Genomic DNA, 19,957 nt, shown 5'->3' on the forward strand with positions numbered 1-19,957 from the left:
CCTTGTCAATTCCATTTCCAGACTTTCTCCAAATCTACCTGAGAAAATGAGTTTAAATCACTAACCTACTTGAAATTCATTAAAACCTGGCTCCATGCACAATATATATTTACCGGTACGAATTTACGTCTACTTTACTGCCATTATTTAAGCAATACACAAAAGTACTACCAATTTCATAAACGAAGCTAAATATGTTGTGCATGGTAAATGCAATGAGAATTATCTAGGCAATGAAAATACAGCAAAACTCGTTTAGTACGAACATGGATATTGCTAATTTACGTATATAGAGAAGTCTTCTTGGATCCCCAGCTACATAAATTTCATGAATTTCTTATACAGTTAAAACGAATTACGGATATAATGAAGTAATTTCAGAGGTCCCAGTGACTTTGTAATAATCGAGTTTTGCTGTATTTAAAGATAGCTTAAGAGAATCAAAATACCCATGTACTGGTTCCCTTAAAACTTTTCAGCTTGGATAAATAGTGTCATATTTTAACAGAACAAGTGATTGACAGTATTAACTTCCAAAATTTTCTTTATAACCCATACTAGCTATACGCTTTTCCTAGCAATGTTTATATTCCTAGCAATGTTTAAATCTGCATTTTTTTTTTATTTTTTCACATCATATTTTAAGCTAAAAAAAAAAGAAAAAAAAATACCTAAACACATATGGTGTGTGACCACAGAAAAAAATCAATGTTTTGACCTGACGGAAATTTAATGCCTCGATTGGTTTAAACAATGCATCGGTTATACTTTCAATAATTATAACATTCATTAGATTTTAAGCCTACGTTGGATTCAGCTTCCTGAATACTCCTTGGCTGTTTCGTAAATCAGGTCTTTAATCTTTCGCCGGGTTTCCGTGACTGTCTTCGGAGTGACTATGTCATTCAATGGTATACTATACCCCTCACATAGCTCTTTACATAAATGTTCAGCTGTTGCTATGACAAACACTCCACAGTCATACGCTGCACAGAAACAAAAAATGTGATTTTTTATTCACTGTTAAGATATAGAAAGTGTTTTTTTTTTTTTTTTATGAAATTTAAATATTGATCCATTTCTGATTTTGATGGATTCATGAAATACAGAAAGTCAAACCTTTTTATCTCAAACTGTCAGATTAGGACTAAGAAAAATCAACAAGATATTTGAGGATTTGGGATATCGGGTGAAATTAATACTCGTCTTAAAGAAAAAGTGATTGAGATATAAATCAGTGTTAAGTTCAAGATATGAAGGTTCAACTGTACTAGCTAGGAATGCATAGCGTACACTTACAGTTATTTTGCTGGGGTCCATCCATTTCCAGGAATTTCATGCGACCCATGGGAGCTAAGGAAAGAATAAATAGTTTTATTTATTTATGATCATTGGGCTGTCCAAAGTGAATTCTACATTTTACATCACCTGCGCAAAGGTTTCAGAGAAATTGGCATTCTAAAAAAAGAAACAAATCAACATTTCTTAAAGTTTTTGTCAGGGTTTGTTCTTACAAATATACATTACATAGAAAGAGAAAATATTTGAATCCTCTGTGAGTCTAATCAATCATTGAAAGTGACAGGTTTACTGAAAATGATTATTAAACAATAAGCCTTCATGATTACACATATTGACAGTATTCTAATTCATGTTTTTAAAATGAGTAAATATTCATTTGTTTGAAGATTTTGTTTGATTTTTTCCTACTCCCTTACTAGGTTTTGGCGTTTATAGGTGACGATAAATGTAGAATTAATTTCTGCCTGCCTTGCATTAATCAAATGTTCTCTATGAATTATTTATTTTTCAAAAATGTCTGAAAATGAGCACTATATTTGCTTTGAAATTCCTTTTTTTTAACAGTCAAGTCAAGCATATTTTGACGTTTGTAAGTCAATGAAGAAATAGACATTACCGAGGACATATGGTTGAAGTTTATAGGCCAGTCTTTTGGCTTCCTCTTGGTTTGTGTGCTTACTGGAATCATAATGTCGGAATTCCTGTCGACTTCTTATATACACCAGCAGACTCCTAAAATGGAAATCAAAAAACATTGAAGATGGAATCCTCCCAATAATATAAATCTCACCAAACCTTTAATCTGCAACTACTGATGTATAACATAAACATGTACAGAACTGCCAAAATAATAAAAGGAACAAGACTTAGAGATTTTTGTGAAACACTTATGCCCCCTCCACCAAATAATTGAAATTTTTCTTAGTCTGAGGGGCATAACTCTGTCCACTATGGCTTGATCGTACCCAAAACAGAACTTGACCTAGATATATAAATCTGTACACCAAATTTCATTTTAATAGGCGCAACCTCTGCAAAGAAAATGAATGGAGACTGTAAATCTAAGTCTAAGGGGCATAACTCTGTCCAAATTAGCTCGATCATACCCAAAAGAGAACTTGACTAGATATTCTTATGAAAAAACTGTATACCAAATTCCATTACAATATGTTCAATCTCTGTGAAAAAAATCAACAGAAACTGATAGTGGACTGACAGACCGACCAATTGGCAGACAGCAGCAAAGCAATATGCCCTCCCTTCTTTGAAGGGGAGCATAAAAATATCAATTATGGAAGAGGTCAAGAGGATGCCTAGGCCTCTGGAGATTTTTCCTGCTTTGTTTACTTTAAAAAATGAACAAATTCCCCAACAGCATAAAAACTTCCTTATATGACAGACGTAGATTATTGGGGTGTAAAGTTTACAATGATAATTCCGTCACACACACCAGTGAGATCCCCCCGTCTGTTCGCTCTGTGAATTGTCATTGACGGGAAGGAAGACATACTGCTTTGATGGGAGATTCAGGGGCTCCAGGAACTCTCCTAACTGGTCATCTATAAATAGAACTCATGTTTAATATTCATGATATCAAAACACAAATACAGGGTAGACATTATAATAATTATTTTGAAAGCTTATAAAATAAAAAAAAATTACTTTCATTTAATTATGGAACATTGTTTTCTGGACATAAAATGTTAGTGTCTGTGATCCTCATGCCCCACCCCCACCAAAGCCACCCATTAAAAAAATAAGTCTTCAATTGACGATAGTCAAATATCTCATAGTCACTCTTTACTGTAAAACACTTACAATCATTCAAATATTTCTTTTAGACCGGTGTGCATTCAGGGTAAGTTCTGAATCAACCATGTCAACAGTAAGCACTGATAAGGCTTGATTTATAGACACCACTGCCTTCCTCTTACCCACTGCATTAAGTCTGTACTGCCTGACCTATTTCTTTTTGTCACTTAATGAAGGACACACTTTCTAGAGCAATTACAGTTAACAAGTTATCTGTGCATCTGATGTAGACAAACTGCTAGCACTGCAGTGTCACTAACGAGTCATAGTGGTAATTGAGCAGGCCAACATAACTGACTCAAAAATATATTCTATATATTCTTGCATGTACAGTATGAGCTCCCAAAGAACCAAGAAGAGAGAAAATAATTAATATAAACAAAGAGGACTTCTGACTTTGACCATTCATCTAGAAAAAATGGTTCACGGTCACAACATACCCTCTACTCATTGGCACTCTATGGACAAAGAGTGAGCTGATCTGGCCCAATCAAAGAGAAACTATATTTCTACCATATATTTTGCACAAACATGACTTTTTTTCTTATTTTAAACCATTCATCTAGAAAATCTATCCAAGATTACAGCACAATCTCAACCCATAAACACTCCATTGTTGAAGCATGAGCTTCCATAGGACCAAGGAGAGAGAAAATATGCTCTGAACAAATGAAATCAGACGAACAGATGATACCAATATACTGACTGATGGTCACTATAGGGCAACTGACCATATAATTAATTCACCTAGCAATTAACATCAGCTTCAAGCATCAGGACCATAAAAATAAAAAAATCAGTAGAGCTCACTTTTGATTTCAGTCTCACTAATTTCCACTATTCATTCCTTTGGCAATATTATTAACATGAGTAAGAATGTCTCGGATCAAAAGTGAGCTCGTTTAAGTTTTACTGCCTCTTTAATGTTCATGTCTTGACATTTACATTATGTACATTGTACTGATACATGTATTTGTAATAATTTATAGTTACTATTAACTATTTCACATGCAAATTGAGGTAAAAATTCTACTTACTAGGAAGAAGTTTGATACACTGTGCAACATCAGGATTAATCAAACTAAGTTTGTCAGCAGAATGGTTAAACTTCTCTCTTTCAAAATACCTAGAAATGACAATAAACAAATATAGGCTACATATACCTGTCATACACAATAAATATGAGAAATCATTGAAGCTTACCTTTTAATTTGTCACATGATGCTACATTCTAATTTAGGATTCTGTGTATGGAATAAAATGAGGAATTGGGGATTACAGAGTTCTTGAAATCTTTCGGTCCTGTCGGCAAGACCGATAAAAACAACCAAGGACCGATAACTTTACGTTCTGTGTCAGTCCAAATGACCGGTAGACGTTGAAAGAGCAACTTGTGAAAATCCGACTATTTGTATGAATTCCCTATTACCGACAAATCATAATCTGTTACCGGTAAATGCTTTTCAGTATCTCGTAATGGCTTCTTTGATGAACGCAAGTACCAAACTATGATTGATTAACTGTTAAAACAAGTTTTTTGACGGCGCTAGGGTAAGCCAGGCGAGAAAATTGAACTACATTAAAAACTTTAGAAGAATTCAACAAAAATTGTTATTCAGTGATCAAATCGGCATGAAGTGTGCAGTGTGTATTGACGCAGGGTGCAAAATGTATTGATAATTCATAATAAAATTCAAATACAGTTTTCATCTTTTTATTGAATTTTTTTTTGGGACCGATAGAAATCTGTCTGGACTGACAAACTTCCCATGGCAGTCAGTCCAAATGACTGACAGCGAAAAAAAGATTTCAAGAACTCTGGGATTATCATGGATGCTGGATGTAATTGACTCTACATGTATTTACACTGAACATTCTGATTATTTTTGTTTCTTGTTTAATGTCCCTCTCGAGAATTTTTCACTCATATGGAAATGCCACCATATGCCGGTGGAGAACTTCAAATTTTGTCTTATACTCGGCACTCATGGCCATCAGAAAATGAGGGATCTTTTTTGAGCCCACACCTACTGTAACACCTACTGTAACACAGGACTTCAGTTTAAACTTTTTCATCCAAACTGAAAGGACCAGTTTCTATAAGTCCCAATGTAAAGCATTAGCATGTATATAAGGAAGTGGACATCAGTTTTTAGCTGATATCTATTAATTGAAGAAAAAACAAAACACATGCCAAGGAGAGGTGTGTTATGGATTACTTGAATCTCACAGTTTGCTTTATTTGACTTGAAAACAAACTCATTGTGTTGTAAATAATAATGTTTTAAACTTCCTACTATATATTTTTATTCGCTTTGATAAGGATTGTAGAAAAAATGATCATGTTGATAAAAGGAGATCATAATTCATTGTATTTACATGTATAAAGTTACTCAACACTAGCTTCATGTTACAAGAAATTATCATGAACATCATGAACATGATTTCAAGCAAGATGATGCAATAGACATGATAGAGTAGTCTTAAAATTTAAATCATTTGAAACACCTTCTTATAAAACAGGAAAATAATCCTCGTTGTAAAATAATAATGTGTTTTCAGTAATAGCTGTAAAGTGGCAATGGAACATGTACAGTAGCTGTCAAATGATGAGGGATTTTAAAAATTTACTGTCTTAGTGTCTACATCATAGCAGATGTTTAGTTTTTAACCCATTCAATTATAAATCTGTGTTTACTGCCCAAAAAGTTTTGCCCTCTCTATGCGCAGTATCGTAAACCAAGCCAAAAAAATCAAGTGTAAATAAGGCAACGTTACCCGTCATTCATAAATCTCGTCACGCATGAGTGCTCGGTCAACATTAGAGCCCAAATGTTCTGTAAGGTCACTCGAAAAGTTTCCAAGAGACAAACGGCGTAGATTATACTTACTCGAAGCAAAATCCCAAAAGTTTGTCATTCAACCATTTCTGGTCGTCTAGTAAGCTGACATCAGCTTTATATAGCAGACTATCGTGAAAATTCAACACAACATCGTTTGACTCGTTTTCCATGATCAACTAGCACTCCATGTTCTGATTATGGTGCATCACTTCCGGGTCAGAGGAAAAAATTGGAGGGGTTCCGAAATGTGACAATTGGCGGGAAATTATGAAAAAGTGCAGAATGTAGCTTGACTTTATTTTGAATAACACGAAGCAAAATAAAGATTTATTGATAGATAAGTTGAAAATCTTTGACAAGAAGCAATGGAAACTCTTTACTGGAAACTCTTTACTGTGAAGACATGTACTTCTAGATAGGGAAACTCTTTACTGTGAAGACGTACTTAAATTCTAGATGTTCTATCGTTGAAATGAAAAAAAAAACTAACCCGGTTTCTGACGAAAAAAAATTTCTACTTCTACTTCTATTTTAGTTGTAAGAGGAATTGAATTTTTTTTTCACCGACCCATCACACAGGTTTGACGTCAGACAAGAGGTGCATATTAAAAGTTGAAAATCATCTAGATCAGTTGTAGGTGCAGGATAAAACAGTGGCTGCCGCTCATCTCTGCCCAACTCTCGTATGTGTATACGTACACTACTGTTTTCATCAAATAATTTCTATGAATGGATCCGATGACAGTCGTGGCACCAATGTATAGGCGTTGGAACCTGGGGTGGCAGGTGAGAATGGGGGATATAGCCCCCTCCCCCACCACTTTTTTATGCAAAGATAGACAAAATATAGGCACTGAACATTGAGGCGCAGGTTTAGCACCCCCCCCCCCACACACACACGTGCACACTTTCATCAGCTAGGCACGTTGAAGTGCATGTATAGTCAAAGAAGAGAAAGTAAGTACATGTACTGAAAGAAGCTCGACACCCCCTAATTCCCCCAACCCTCACAGAATATAGGATTTGGACAATTAAAATTTTGATGTTCTCCTTTCCTTTTTTCACTTTTAATTAGCCACTCCTCCCCACAAGACAATATTTTTATTGAGTTTGAGTGAACTTGGGTTTTTGACCTCCTGATCTTGACAATGATTTAAGTCTAACCTACATTATTTTTAAATCGGTTAAGCTTTTGGATGAGAAAATTGAGACATGCAGGTTTTTTATATTTTGATTGAAAAAGACATGCAATTGACATCTTTTAAAAAAAATGACATCATTACCTTAAGTAACCTAAAAATTTAACCTATGTACTGTACACCTTTAAAAAATGTCAACTTTGGCCATAACTTTGACCCCCCCCCCCCCCCCCCCCAGAGAGAGAGAGAGAGAGAGAGAGAGAGAGAGAGAGAGAAGAAAAGAAAAAACTAAAAAGGGATTTCGATTCATATTTATTTTTAGCAGGTAATTTACTTGTGACAAGATCTTTCGGATTACTTTTGACTACCTCGCAAACACAGGCACCTGACGTTACTTATTTTTCTTTTTTAAAATAAAAAAATATACACATACCTATTAATTAACGTCTATTATTAGGTATTTGCATAATTTTTTTTTTTTAAAGAAAAATAAGTAACGCCAGGTGCATGTGCTCGCAACCTTGTTATATGCAATACAGATGTAATATTTTCCCGAAAAAATTACACTGTACATATATTTTAACCTTTTATTATATAGAGAATAATACATACCCTTTTCCATATCACATCCTGTATCAGCCCGATGACACCAATATCAGCCAGAGGGCCGAAGGCCCGAGGGTTGATATTGGTTAGGGCTATACAGGATGTGATGTGGAAAAGGGTATGTTTTATTATATTTATTACATACTTAGTAATAAAATACAGTTGAGAAGAAAATAAGTAAATAATAATGCATGGACTTCTTACATACTTGTACATAGTCTAATGTCTTATAAGATTTGGGTTTGTTTCTATTTCTATTTCAATGCACTTGATCCGTAATTTGAAAATATTCTATAGTATTACATGTATTTGTAAATTAAGATCAACCTTATTTTCAAAAAGTTAAAATTAAGAGAATATGAACCCACCAAAAATTGTGTATGAGTACAAGTACTGTTATTGTGGTTTTATTTACTAAGGGTGTGATATTGACGTCACAATAGCCGTATCAGCCCTGCAGGGCTGATATTGATTTGCAGGGCTGATACGGATATCAGCCCCGCAAATCCATATCAGCCCTGCAGGGTTGATACGGCTACTGTGATGTCAGCCATATCGCATATGCAAAAAACCTGTATTTATTACTAAGTGTGTAATAAATATATATAATATGTTTGTGGGGTATATAACTATATATCTATATATATATATATATATATATATTTTGTGCAAGAATGAGAAAGTTTGTACATGTTAACAGCATCCTTGGAATGCAGGGCTTCGATCCTGAGTCAACACGATGCCGTTGGTTCAACGAAATGTAGACCCAGGAGCTCTGACATTAATTTGAAGGTTAAAGTTGACAACAGACAGACAAACAGGCAAATAGATAAACAGACAAACAGACAGACAGGGCAAAAACAATATGCGCTCCGAAAAAATTCAGGCGAAATTATTTCCGAAACAAGTGCCTGTGGGAAGGATTGTAAAAAGGATTCAATACATTCTGGTAATCCTACTCAATTTCCCTGGAATCATATGCATCACTTTTTAAGAGAGAAAAAAAGAAATAAACTTTTTAAGACATTTTTTTCAATTCTTTTTAATGACATTTTCTTAACCACATACTTATGATATGGAATAAATATTGTCAATTTTACATTTTCAATGTCTCCATCCCAACTTGGATCCTTGATAGAATTAGAGCCACGGCATCAAAAATTGGGGCACAAAGACACATGGTGGAGGTCCCTACGAACATCTGACAGCACCCCATCACAATACTGCATCCACGAAACATTGGGGTGACGAACCACACCATGAAGAAAGTGAGGAAAGCGAAGGCGCAGCCCCAGACGGGAGCGATGAGACAAGAGAGTAGGGTGGTGAGGAATTTGTACAGGCAGCTCTTGCTGCAGTTAAAACACGTGAAGGTACAGTTCTCCCAGCAGCAGTCATAACTGTGTGCACCACTAGGTTCTGCTATCACTTCGTCAAATTCTACCTGAAATACATTTAGGGAAGACGCCTTTATTTTGAAAATGTTGAAGTCATATTGTCCTCTACAAAAATTTGAATTTTTCAATTAAAATTTGTATATGACAATTTAAAAACATGAAACATAAGCGCTAGCTTAATTTCAGAAACTAGAAAAATCTTTTAGAACAATAAAATTTCATCGTGATAATATAATAACGAATAGTTAGCGAAGGGACTAGGAGAAATTCGAATCAACCAATGAAAAAATTATCTATTAGGCTATGTATTATTAAGACGATATGTGTGAATATGTAATCCATATTTTAAATTGGAAACAATTCTGTTATTAGCTCCTTTTTCTTGGCTTTGTGCTCTGAATGATCGATGTACTCTGAAAACATGTACTATATGTACAATAATTCTTACATTAATTGTTATTATATCTAGCACTTAATCTTAATTTTTATTACCTTTGCATAGTAGCATTCAGATAATGGGGATGGGATGGGTGGTATTTTAATGTGGATTAAAAGAATTAAAACTGAAATAGTTGGTAAAATTAGCCACAAACTCTCCCCCCCTCCCCCGCCCAAACGTGTACCTTGAAGAATCATAAGCATAAAGGAAGACAGTTTGAAGTCCATTTTACGTATATAAAAGTTATAAACATTAAGCTTAAACAATTCACATCATTCATTCAATACCTTCACATGTGAATTTAATTCATGTGGATCTCTTTCAGCTAAATCCATGAAAAAAAAAAATTCTGCTTTCACTGAGAAACTATGTAGGTGTTAAACTTTATGACATTATTTCTTTTGTTTCCTAAAAATGTCTGACTGACAATGCATGCGTATTGTTACACAAAAGAAATTAAACAGAGCAAAAACTTTAAATTTATGAAAGTGAAATCGATAGGTCTAGTGGATTATAAGTCGGGCTCGACATTCCAGATTTTCTGAGCGGGGACCACAAATTACAAAACATATTCAAGGATTAAATTTGTACCGTTAACTCTCAATTCCCATCATTTAAGCAAAAACAAAGAGTGGAACTATGTCACAGATATACCTGAAAGTTCCGCAGATTTCAAAATCTTTGCTGACAAGGACTTTTAAACAGTGTTTGAGGAAGAAATTCCAAGCATGTTGCAGTACCTCTTCAGCGAACGAAAATACACAAACTTTTTCAATATCAAACACCAATCCAGGATTTTTAGAAGGGAAATTTATGGCTACTGACAAGTTTGGTAAACTAAATATCGACGTACCATTTGATATTCACATCGAATCCCTGAATCCAGACAAATATCCAGAAATGAACAAAATGTTTGTAAAATTATTTTATGTCCTACAACCTGATGAAAAGGTGGATTCTTCTGTATTGGTGGCCCTGAGGCAGTGCTATACGTTTAGTATGAACTTTCAAGATAAGAAAGAATTTACTGCCAAAGGCCATTTCAATTCAAAAGTGGAATACCCTGTAAAATGTGTTGTTCAACTCCCCATGAAATTTGGTTGGTACATGTAGTTGTCTGTATTTTACTTGTGTTAACATGTTATTTAAACAATTCTACACAAACTGTCAAAGAAACTTTTTTATTTTAAAAGTTTGAAACTTTAAACAAACTTATTTAATTTTTTAAATAATTTGAAATTCAAAATAACTTAACTCTTTACAACTTACTAAACTGTTAAGCAACATACACTTAATGTTCAAGTCATAGAAATAGAAATTTTCCATTTCCCTGCAAGCACCGTTTAGCGTGGTACACGTTTCTCTAAAGTTTAGCGTAAATAATATTATGACGTAATATTTTAATACAAAAATAACTTTTCTTATTTTAGGAGATTTTTGCAAGTATAAAATAGGACGAAATTGGCATTAAATTAAAAATTAAATGAACTTTTTAAAGTGCGTGAAAATGCGTGATTGCGGGGAAACAGTATATGCGTGATTTTGCGTTAGAAATAGGAAATGGTATATGCGTTAAAATGCGTGACTGCGGGGAACGGGGTTAAGAAATAACCAGAAATATTAAGTCTGAATACCTATACCTGTATACAAAAAGTATTTTTCTGTTTAATAATCTGTCATCCAACAGTGTTCCTTTACATTTCGATATTCACACAGATCTTGATGTAACAGCTAGAGGATGCAGAACTACTATTGAAAAGATGGAGAGTGAGAGGATCACAGTCAAAGCGAAGTCTGAGAGGGCGGCATCAACACAGTCAGTCTGTACTCTAAAGAATGTAAAGGTACCTTTACTGTACAGAAGAGTTACACAATGTAACTCAGCTTCCTGATGTTGAAACAGTCACCATTTTTAATACAGTAAATCAGACTTGTAATGAAGTGCAATGGACAAACAGGTCATCATCCTAGCAATGCAAAGGGTTGTGGGTCAACATGTTGCTGTGGGATCCCTGGTCAATTTCATTTAATATAATTTATTAAATTATTAGGGCTTGCTTCTCTCATTGAGAAAAAATTGTGTTACTATAATGTCCTTGAACTATAAATTGATTCAGTTGTTATTGTTAGATTATGAAGATGAACACTTGATGTTTTAGTGTGGTACTGTAGAAGTACAGGGTACAGATTGTGATGTTACAAGTGAGAAACTCCTACAGGGGAATTCCAAGATCATCCTAAAAGGACAAGGGGTAGGTCATCAAACAAACGGCACAACACTTTGTTTTACATCACTTTCAGGTTATTTATCATGTTTATAGATAATCACATGATAAATGATTTGAAAAATGGTACCTGAATGTAACACAGTGATCTCATAATTATTTCTATATAAAGTCCCATTTAGATGAATGTTCAAATGCGTAAATAAGTTTAAATTTTTAAGTTCATGGGAGCCATTGTTTTTGCAGAAATTGGTAATACAACAGTGTTTTGGTAGTACCAAAAGCTTAAGGATCATAAACCCTATCTTTCTCATATAAAATGTTTCATTAGTTCTTATGTTTTCCCAAGAGAAATGTATTTGTTAAGTTAAATACAAACAACTATAGCATTGCCTGTAGGGTAAAACTGGACAAAAAGGATACTTCAACTTGACAAATTTGTAAAGGAATTGTTGACATTCATGTCATTTTAAAGAGTTATCTCTCTCGTCAGAGTATAGATGAACCTCAATACTGTTGTACTTTTTTTACTTCAGAATATTACCACAGAGAGATTACTGGGATTAACAATTCAGTGTCAAACAGAAAATGGAGGCATCTCTGCAACCTCAGTGTACGGGGAAAACAATAGTTTCCATAGCAACACTGGAAATATCAGCCTTAGTAACTGTCATGGGAAAACTGAGGTCAAGGTCAATTCTGGAGATCTTAAAATTGGTAAATATTCAAAATCAGTACCTGTAATTTTTATAGCTTTAACAATCTGATAATTCATTGAAGGTATATGTACAAGACTCAATCAATATTAAAAAGACTAAAGGCTCAAGTGAGCTTTTCTGATTGAATTGTAAATCTGTCTAGCTGTCAGTCTGTGTACATGTATTAACTTTTCACTGATTGACTTGTTCTTGAGAACCATTTGACTATTTCAACCAAACTTAGCACAAAATATTGCTTGTAGAAGGGGATTTAAATTTGTTCAAATGTAGAGCCACTCCTTTTTGAAAGATGGGAAAATCATGTAAATAGAAAAAAAAGTGGATATTTTTAAAATATTCTTAATATTATTAAAGATATAACTATGCAATCCTCTTGAGATGGTTTGGATACAAGTTTGTTCATGGTCTCAGGCAATTGTGTGGAGCCAGAAACACAATAACTGCATGCTGTGATTATATAGTCACTTAGGTTGAAAACAAAGTCATTGTTAAAACACTTAGTTAGGCTTTTCTTGGATGATTTCATGGAGTACACTCAGCATTATGGAAGATTTGATTTTTGTGTTAAACAGATAATTTTCAAAACTGTGGACTGTGTGAGTTATTAATAATAAGATTTTTTTTTATTTTAAAGATGGCTTAGAGGGAGACTTTAATGGCACTGTCAATGAAGGAAACTCAGATCTGTACATAACAAAGCCAGAAAACATAGCCATGACAACAAATAAAGGTTTGTCTGAACTGAAGGTCATATTTCTTTTGGTTAATGATGTGCATCAACTTTTTTTCCTTATATGAGAAATATATGCAAGTTTGCAACCTTCTTTTACCTAGGAATATTTTTCTCCAAAAACCATTTATATGTTATTGTGTTCATTTAACTATGTAAGCAGATAAATTATACTACTGATGTATGTATCGCAGTTAGTGCTAAATGTACCGGTACATATATTAATTAGTTACTCAATTAAGTAATTTGAATCGTTCAAAGTTGAAGAACTTGTTAAACTGCTAATGCCCTGCTGTGTGCTCCTTGTCATGATCAGGAAATATATGGATATAAACTTAAAAAGCAGATTCATTTGTATATATTATTAAAAAAATCAAAATAAATGCAAACAAACAGATAATTTTTAAAAATAATCCTGAGGAGATCAGAAGCAGATTAATGAAATTTTTATTCCTTATCTTGAAATGAAAATTACCTATTACATGTATTAACTTTTATCAAAATAACACAGGGTTAAAGGTAGATAAATCTTTCATCTTTGTTGATTTGTCTGCAATATCATTAAATATGCTGGTCATTAACCTCAGATTTTGTATGCTTCTTTAACACATGCATATTTGTTCCCCAACTTGTACTTCAGTACAAGTGAGTAATAAGGTAAGTTTCTAAATCTGTATTTATTTTAAGTGTGGGAAACTTAGTGTAATTTTACCTAGAAAGATGAAAAAATGAAAGATGTTTCTTCATACAGAAAATCCATCATTCTTAGTGATAGGTAACATGTTCAGGATTAACTTTGTCATGTATTTTGTCAGCAGTTTTTGTTGAATAGATTTTGACTGATGACGGTCTGTGCCAGGGAGGACCTCTTTTAACACCTGTATTATAATTTTTCTGGCTTCATTATCATACGATCTAGTATTGGATATTTTTGTCCTTTATTCATGTTTTTTTTTTTTAAATGGGTCAGCTTAAAGAATGACAATTCATTCTGCAAAGAATTAGGTCAGTCTGATATCTTTTTTTTAATTCAAATTATCTGTAAGAGCTAAGAGCATAAGAAAATTTCTAGCTACACAAAGTTCAAAACAAAGACCAAAAGAATGAAAATAACATGATACAATGTATTTCCAAAATAAGAAGACATACAAAAAAATAGCATAATAGAAAAAAATGTTTAATGTGTTTTATATTTGATGATTGTCCCAGGGTCTGGGAAATTTCTCCACCTTAAAAGACGTAATCCACTGATTATTATGGTATATCCCAAAAACTCCCTATTAGGGATGAACCTTTAGTCCCCTTTCTCTTTTTTTTATTTTCCGTTTTAGTTTTTTTGTTTGGAACATTGACTCTGTATTCATTAGATATGAAATGCTAGTCAAAATCAAATTCTTTAAGACTAAACAGTTTGCAATTAAATTCTTTATACAATGTGCAACAGTTAGGTTTTCAATTCACATATATTAATAGACTTTTTTTAAAGCCATCTGCTTTTTGAATTTATGAGTATATATGCACAAATGCACAAATAAAGCGAAAATTTGCATGGTAATTCATTTCCACAAAGAATAGCTTTGAATGATAAAAAGATGGATATCTATATTTGCCTTTTCTTCTTTAAAATGAATATCTTTTCCAATAAAAATAAAACTGTTGAGAAGACTTCCCCTTTTCGCATATTAGTTTCTTTTATGATATAGTCAAATACGTGAAAGGGAACAAAGTTTTATACAAAAAACACCACAGGCACTTGACGTTACTTATTTTTCTTTTAATAGAGAAATATACCCCTTGCGTAATATTAGGGATATATTTTTTTTTATTAAAAGAAAAATAATTAACGTCAAGTGCCTGCGAAAAACACAGCTTCACATATTTATAAACCTATAGAAAAAGTTTCTACCTGTTTCTTACTCTTTATGGTTCACCAAGTTCTTAGGCTATCATAATTATTCTCCATCAATAATGAAAAATGTGAAGGAAACGAACAGTAATCGATCTTACGATCGTAAACCCTTACAACAATACGTATTTGAAATCAAAGCATAAAGTAAGGCCCTCTAGAAAACTTAATCGTGTGCCGAGGAAGAGTAACCTTGCCCTTTCGAAAGACTTCATTCGCTGTGAGCCTTCTGTCCTTAATTCTGCATGGATCAGGTAAACCCAGAGTAATCCGACGTCAAAATCTATGAAAAAGTTGACTTAATAATTGGTATAAAACACTAAAAACAGTCAGTGAGAAAAAAAACAATGCTAGGATGAATTTGCAAAGCAAGAGGTCATATTATATATACCATAATTTGCAAAATTCATAGTACTTGAAATGAGATTCTTAAAATTTTCAAAAATGTAATCTTACCGAATCTACCAAAGCCTCTATCAACATCAAAGTTGTTCAAAAATACCCAAAACATGCTCTTGTGTATCAATAAATTTGAAAACAAAAACATCAAATTGTGATGTTTTTGCTTTAGGAACAGTTAGGGGCAGTTTTCGTCATTACGTGTAAAACTCACTGATAAGAAGTACATGTATTGTTCACATGTATATATACTTATAAGTTTAAGAAAATTATGTCCATCACAAAAGTGGACTCACTGTTAAAGCTGTCTTTGTTTTGCTAAAAAGACATTGGCCTGCTTTCAGTAACATTTTTTAATTGACACTACTCTTCCATGCCTGAATTTGTATTTTGTATATATGTAAATATGTTCCTGTACCTCATACACCATTGTATATGGTCTGAGAGTAAATAAATAAAGAAAACAAACAATGCAGAAGCTTTTTTTACATACTTTAAATGTCTACAGATAATAAGGCATCCAAATATGAAACAGATGACATAGCATTTATGGTATTTTTTTTCATTCTGAGTTCCCTGAAATACTAGGTGATGACATTTGGATGAAATTAAATATTGTAAAAAGATAAAACGTCATCGATATACACATTTTTTCAAAGTTCAAATTAAAACCCCAATTAGGAACTTTTATTAAAAATGAGATGCATATAAAAATCATCATATAAAATCATTATATATGAAATAGTCGGGCTATAATCTCTAAATATAAAGTATCATTTTTAATAGTTTACTAACATTCTTACTCCTAAAACTTATAGACCCAGAACATTCAGTTCACGTTTTAAAGTACACTTTTATCAAAGAAATTTGTTTTGGAGTATCTTTTATCAGCGCATAAAAATCATCACATTTTACAACCATTGAAATCAACATGATATTAAATTTCTTTTTCAGTTAACATTACCCTATAAAATTCACCCACATATAATAATTGTCAATTTAAATACACAGGTCATGCAAATAGACAATGGAAATGTAGGAAAAAGGGGAACTATAGAAGTTGGTGCTGGCAAGGTTAATTCTTTTATTGCAGGAAACATAGCACTGAAAGTTCAAGGAGAAGTCAACGCTTCTTTTGATCTTAATGGGTCAAAGGTCACCTACGATACTTCTCTCTCATTTAATGAACTAAAATTTTCTGAAGATGACCCTAGATCATTTAAAGGTAAGGAAAGAAACTTTTCAACTCTAGTTTGAAGTTATTTCAATTTGCAACCTTTCGTTTTAAAACGAAAAGAAACGAGAAAGCTCAAAATTTTCTTTGTACTTTTTTCCTTTGCCATTTTTTTGAAGTACATAATAACAAACAAGAGTAGAACTCAACGTTTTAAATATATTTGAAAATTTTCAGTGAATTTAAAAAAAAAAACAAACTTTTATTTTGTAGGTTCCCTTGGTGAAGGGGGTGGTAATATCTCTGCTACAACCGCATCTGGAAGCATTAATGTGGAATCATTTGATTGGTTAAAATCACTCAACCTGAAAAGTGGAGAATGAATAACATGTGTAAAGAAAATATCATTTATAAATCTGTTTTATGATATGTTTGATATTAAAATTCTGTTTCATAAACAAAGTCAGGTTTTCATTTGATATACCCTTAAAAAGTCATATGTACATCTACTTCAAACTCCTTTAAATGGGAACTTAATTTCCAAGAGAAAGGTTCCGAAAAAATTCTTCCAAATGTCAATATTGACAAATTAACAATTATGTTAAAAAACACTTTTTTGCATCAGGGGCTGTTGATAAACTTTAGGATGTTTAATTGTTTGATCAAGGTCATTAGCAGGAAAGAACGATATTCATGTCACCACCGACCTGCTTAATATTGCTGATGTTTAAGGTAAGTCACTCCTGAAATTTGTTAAATCAAGGATTTTTTGAGAAGTACATTTTGGATAAGTACTCATAAAGTGTAACTCAGAATCGCAAAGAAATTAGGGGTCGGTATGCATCCTATTGATCTACGGTACATTTAAGTTGACCTTTTTGCACTTAAATTTCATCTCTTTGGTTAATTACTTTAACCCTTATTATATTTGATCAGATGTAAGCATGGCAATAAATATTATCTTATTTTACGTAAAATAGTTTGAAAAATATTTATCATTAAACAAATCTTGCAAATTAATAAGCGTAAATTATTGTGTGACCTTTTTGCACTAAAAATAACATATTTGGGGCATTAAAAAACTTATTAGGCAATAAAAAATTTTCTTATATCAAACTTTTTACGACTTAAGCGCTGATCAGTCACAAGTATCGAGTAGTTTAAAATAATGAAAGAAAAAGGTGGGGTCAGTGATGTTAATTTTGAAATATTTGTCAAAATATGTGATTTTCAGGCAAAAAATGGTGTAAATTTGATCTTGACTTCTTTAATATATTTTCATTCTTTTGGAAAAGTTTGTTGAGGGAAGGTGTAAAACTTTGTCTAAAAATATAAATTAAGACCTATATTAAATATTTTTAGCAATATCAAAACGGAAAATATTCTCCGAGTAAAAGTATGTGAGGCTAAATTTCCATTACATTAAATTTTGTAAATGTGCAGATTTGCAGAATTTTCTGCTAAATATCTTTCCACCAAAAGAAATAGTCCCTCATAAATCTTGCCTCTTTGTAGATTTTTGAGCAGTTTTTTCATTGAATGTTAAAAAATTTACATTGTTGAATTTAAATATGTTATAAAAATTGAATTTTAATAAGTAGTTTTGAAGTAAAAACTTCTGCGTGAACTTTTCTAAAAAGCTGACGAGTGACTTACCTTAATATTACATTGTAAAATGATTTATCAGCAGTGAATATATGCAAGCATTTTTTGCATATGACCCAATTAACACACATTTTGTAGTACATATATATATTTCAACTTTGGTGGTCTGATTAATATCTGTATGTAGTCTAAAAAATACGTTGTCATCTTATTGGCTTAGCTACCAATTTCATTACATATTTCTGTTCCAAAATAACAAAGCATAAATTGTATTTATTAACCAGCCAGTTAAAGTCATTGCTTCAAACATAACGGTTTCCTCAAGTCTTCTGATCAAAGATATGTTACATCCAATAGCCGCACACTTTGTACATAATGAAAAGCAATTGAAATGAAATATGTAGATAGCGAACAATAATTAAGCTTACGAGTTCATTGAAACGATCCTTTGGAGCAGAGTAAACGTAGACCTCTAAAAACTCCCGAAATGGAATTAGGTGCCATGGATAAAAAGTATCCCTGATCGACCGCTTACAACCACTTTGAATTGTCATGAATGAAGTAGAATTAGTGAATTGTTGAGCAGATTGAGTTAAAATATTTCGTGTTACAAATAAATCATCGGAAGTTGTGAGCAATCTACTAACTTTTTAATTGCAGTCAATTTAAGAATGATAAAATGCTACGTATAATTAAGAATTTAAAGGATGAAGTTTTTTCTTTATAAAGAATACGGGACCAGAGTTTGGTGCTAAAATATGATGGAAACCTGGCTAACAAATTAATATTCATCTTGGCATCAGTGAAAAATAAATCACTGTAAAATTAACAATTTGACATTTGCAAATATTACGAAATAAATTGTAACATTGCCATTTGATTAGGGAGGACATATATTGAACAATAAGATCAACAATCAAACAGGAAAGAGTAATAAAACTATAAGGAAGCTGAATTATCTGAATATTACCTTACGTTTAATTTTAACCCCTTTTGGTTAACCGCTTTTAAAACTATCAAACCGAAAAACCGAGAAAAATAATAGAAAATTCTCAATATTTTTTTTAATTATAAATGATTTAATAATTAACATGAAATGCAACACAGTTTTCAATTTACTGTAAATATTTTTATTGAAAACATTTTAAATTTATTTTTACTTTGTTTTGACACTCACTTTAAACTAATATGAACTTCAGTATAAACATTTCTTTATATTATATTTTTTACGGACGTTTTATGCTGGTGTAGCGCATATTCATTTTTCATTAAAAAATATCATTCATTTACATGATGCATGTCAATGCATTAATCATAAAATTTATCGAAGTATCGAATTTTAGTAAGCAGAAAGACCCAAGATTATTAATGATTTCTAAGAGTAATTCATGGATATCGTTCAGTTGATGATTTGCAGTTTATCGAGATAATATACTTCTTTATAGGTATGATTATAAGACAATATCATTTCAATAGAAATTTTCGTTCGCTTTAAAGGGATAGAATTCATCATCTTTTACTGAGAACATAAAATTGCTTACTAAATATAATTAGTATGATTTATGATAATTCACAGATTTATCAATGAATCATAAATCAGCTATTGACGGAAGTTGACATTTTGGGGGCGAGATATTTGAATATTTCAGAAGTGGGCTAAT

General features: G+C 32.4%; 3 protein-coding genes across 3 annotated transcripts; 1 reads left to right on the plus strand and 2 right to left on the minus strand.

The window, feature by feature from the left end:
• Window positions 1-676: 676 nt before the first annotated feature.
• Window positions 677-6,169, minus strand: LOC134277359 (sentrin-specific protease 8-like). The gene is made up of 6 exons (XM_062759695.1): window positions 6,006-6,169; window positions 4,152-4,240; window positions 2,753-2,861; window positions 1,919-2,034; window positions 1,300-1,353; window positions 677-986 (listed from the first exon to the last, which is right to left on the minus strand). Exons 1-6 carry the CDS (start codon window positions 6,125-6,127, stop codon window positions 814-816), a joined length of 663 nt encoding a protein of 220 aa, XP_062615679.1. The 5' UTR covers window positions 6,128-6,169; the 3' UTR covers window positions 677-813.
• A 2,577-nt stretch (window positions 6,170-8,746) lies between these two features.
• LOC134277360 (caveolin-1-like) lies at window positions 8,747-9,906 on the minus strand. The gene is made up of 2 exons (XM_062759696.1): window positions 9,826-9,906; window positions 8,747-9,146 (listed from the first exon to the last, which is right to left on the minus strand). The coding sequence occupies exons 1-2, from the start codon at window positions 9,871-9,873 to the stop codon at window positions 8,799-8,801; spliced, it is 396 nt and encodes a 131-aa protein (XP_062615680.1). The 5' UTR covers window positions 9,874-9,906; the 3' UTR covers window positions 8,747-8,798.
• A 163-nt stretch (window positions 9,907-10,069) lies between these two features.
• On the plus strand, window positions 10,070-17,250 carry LOC134277362 (protein FAM185A-like). Its single transcript, XM_062759697.1, has 7 exons — window positions 10,070-10,637; window positions 11,255-11,382; window positions 11,698-11,790; window positions 12,300-12,480; window positions 13,117-13,212; window positions 16,611-16,742; window positions 16,965-17,250. Exons 1-7 carry the CDS (start codon window positions 10,178-10,180, stop codon window positions 17,072-17,074), a joined length of 1,200 nt encoding a protein of 399 aa, XP_062615681.1. The 5' UTR covers window positions 10,070-10,177; the 3' UTR covers window positions 17,075-17,250.
• Window positions 17,251-19,957: the final 2,707 nt, after the last annotated feature.

Source organism: Saccostrea cucullata, unplaced genomic scaffold, assembly GCF_032062105.1.
Source record: "Saccostrea cucullata isolate Sc308-1 unplaced genomic scaffold, CSIRO_AGI_Scuc_v1 ctg697, whole genome shotgun sequence".
Classification (NCBI taxonomy): domain Eukaryota; kingdom Metazoa; phylum Mollusca; class Bivalvia; order Ostreida; family Ostreidae; genus Saccostrea; species Saccostrea cuccullata.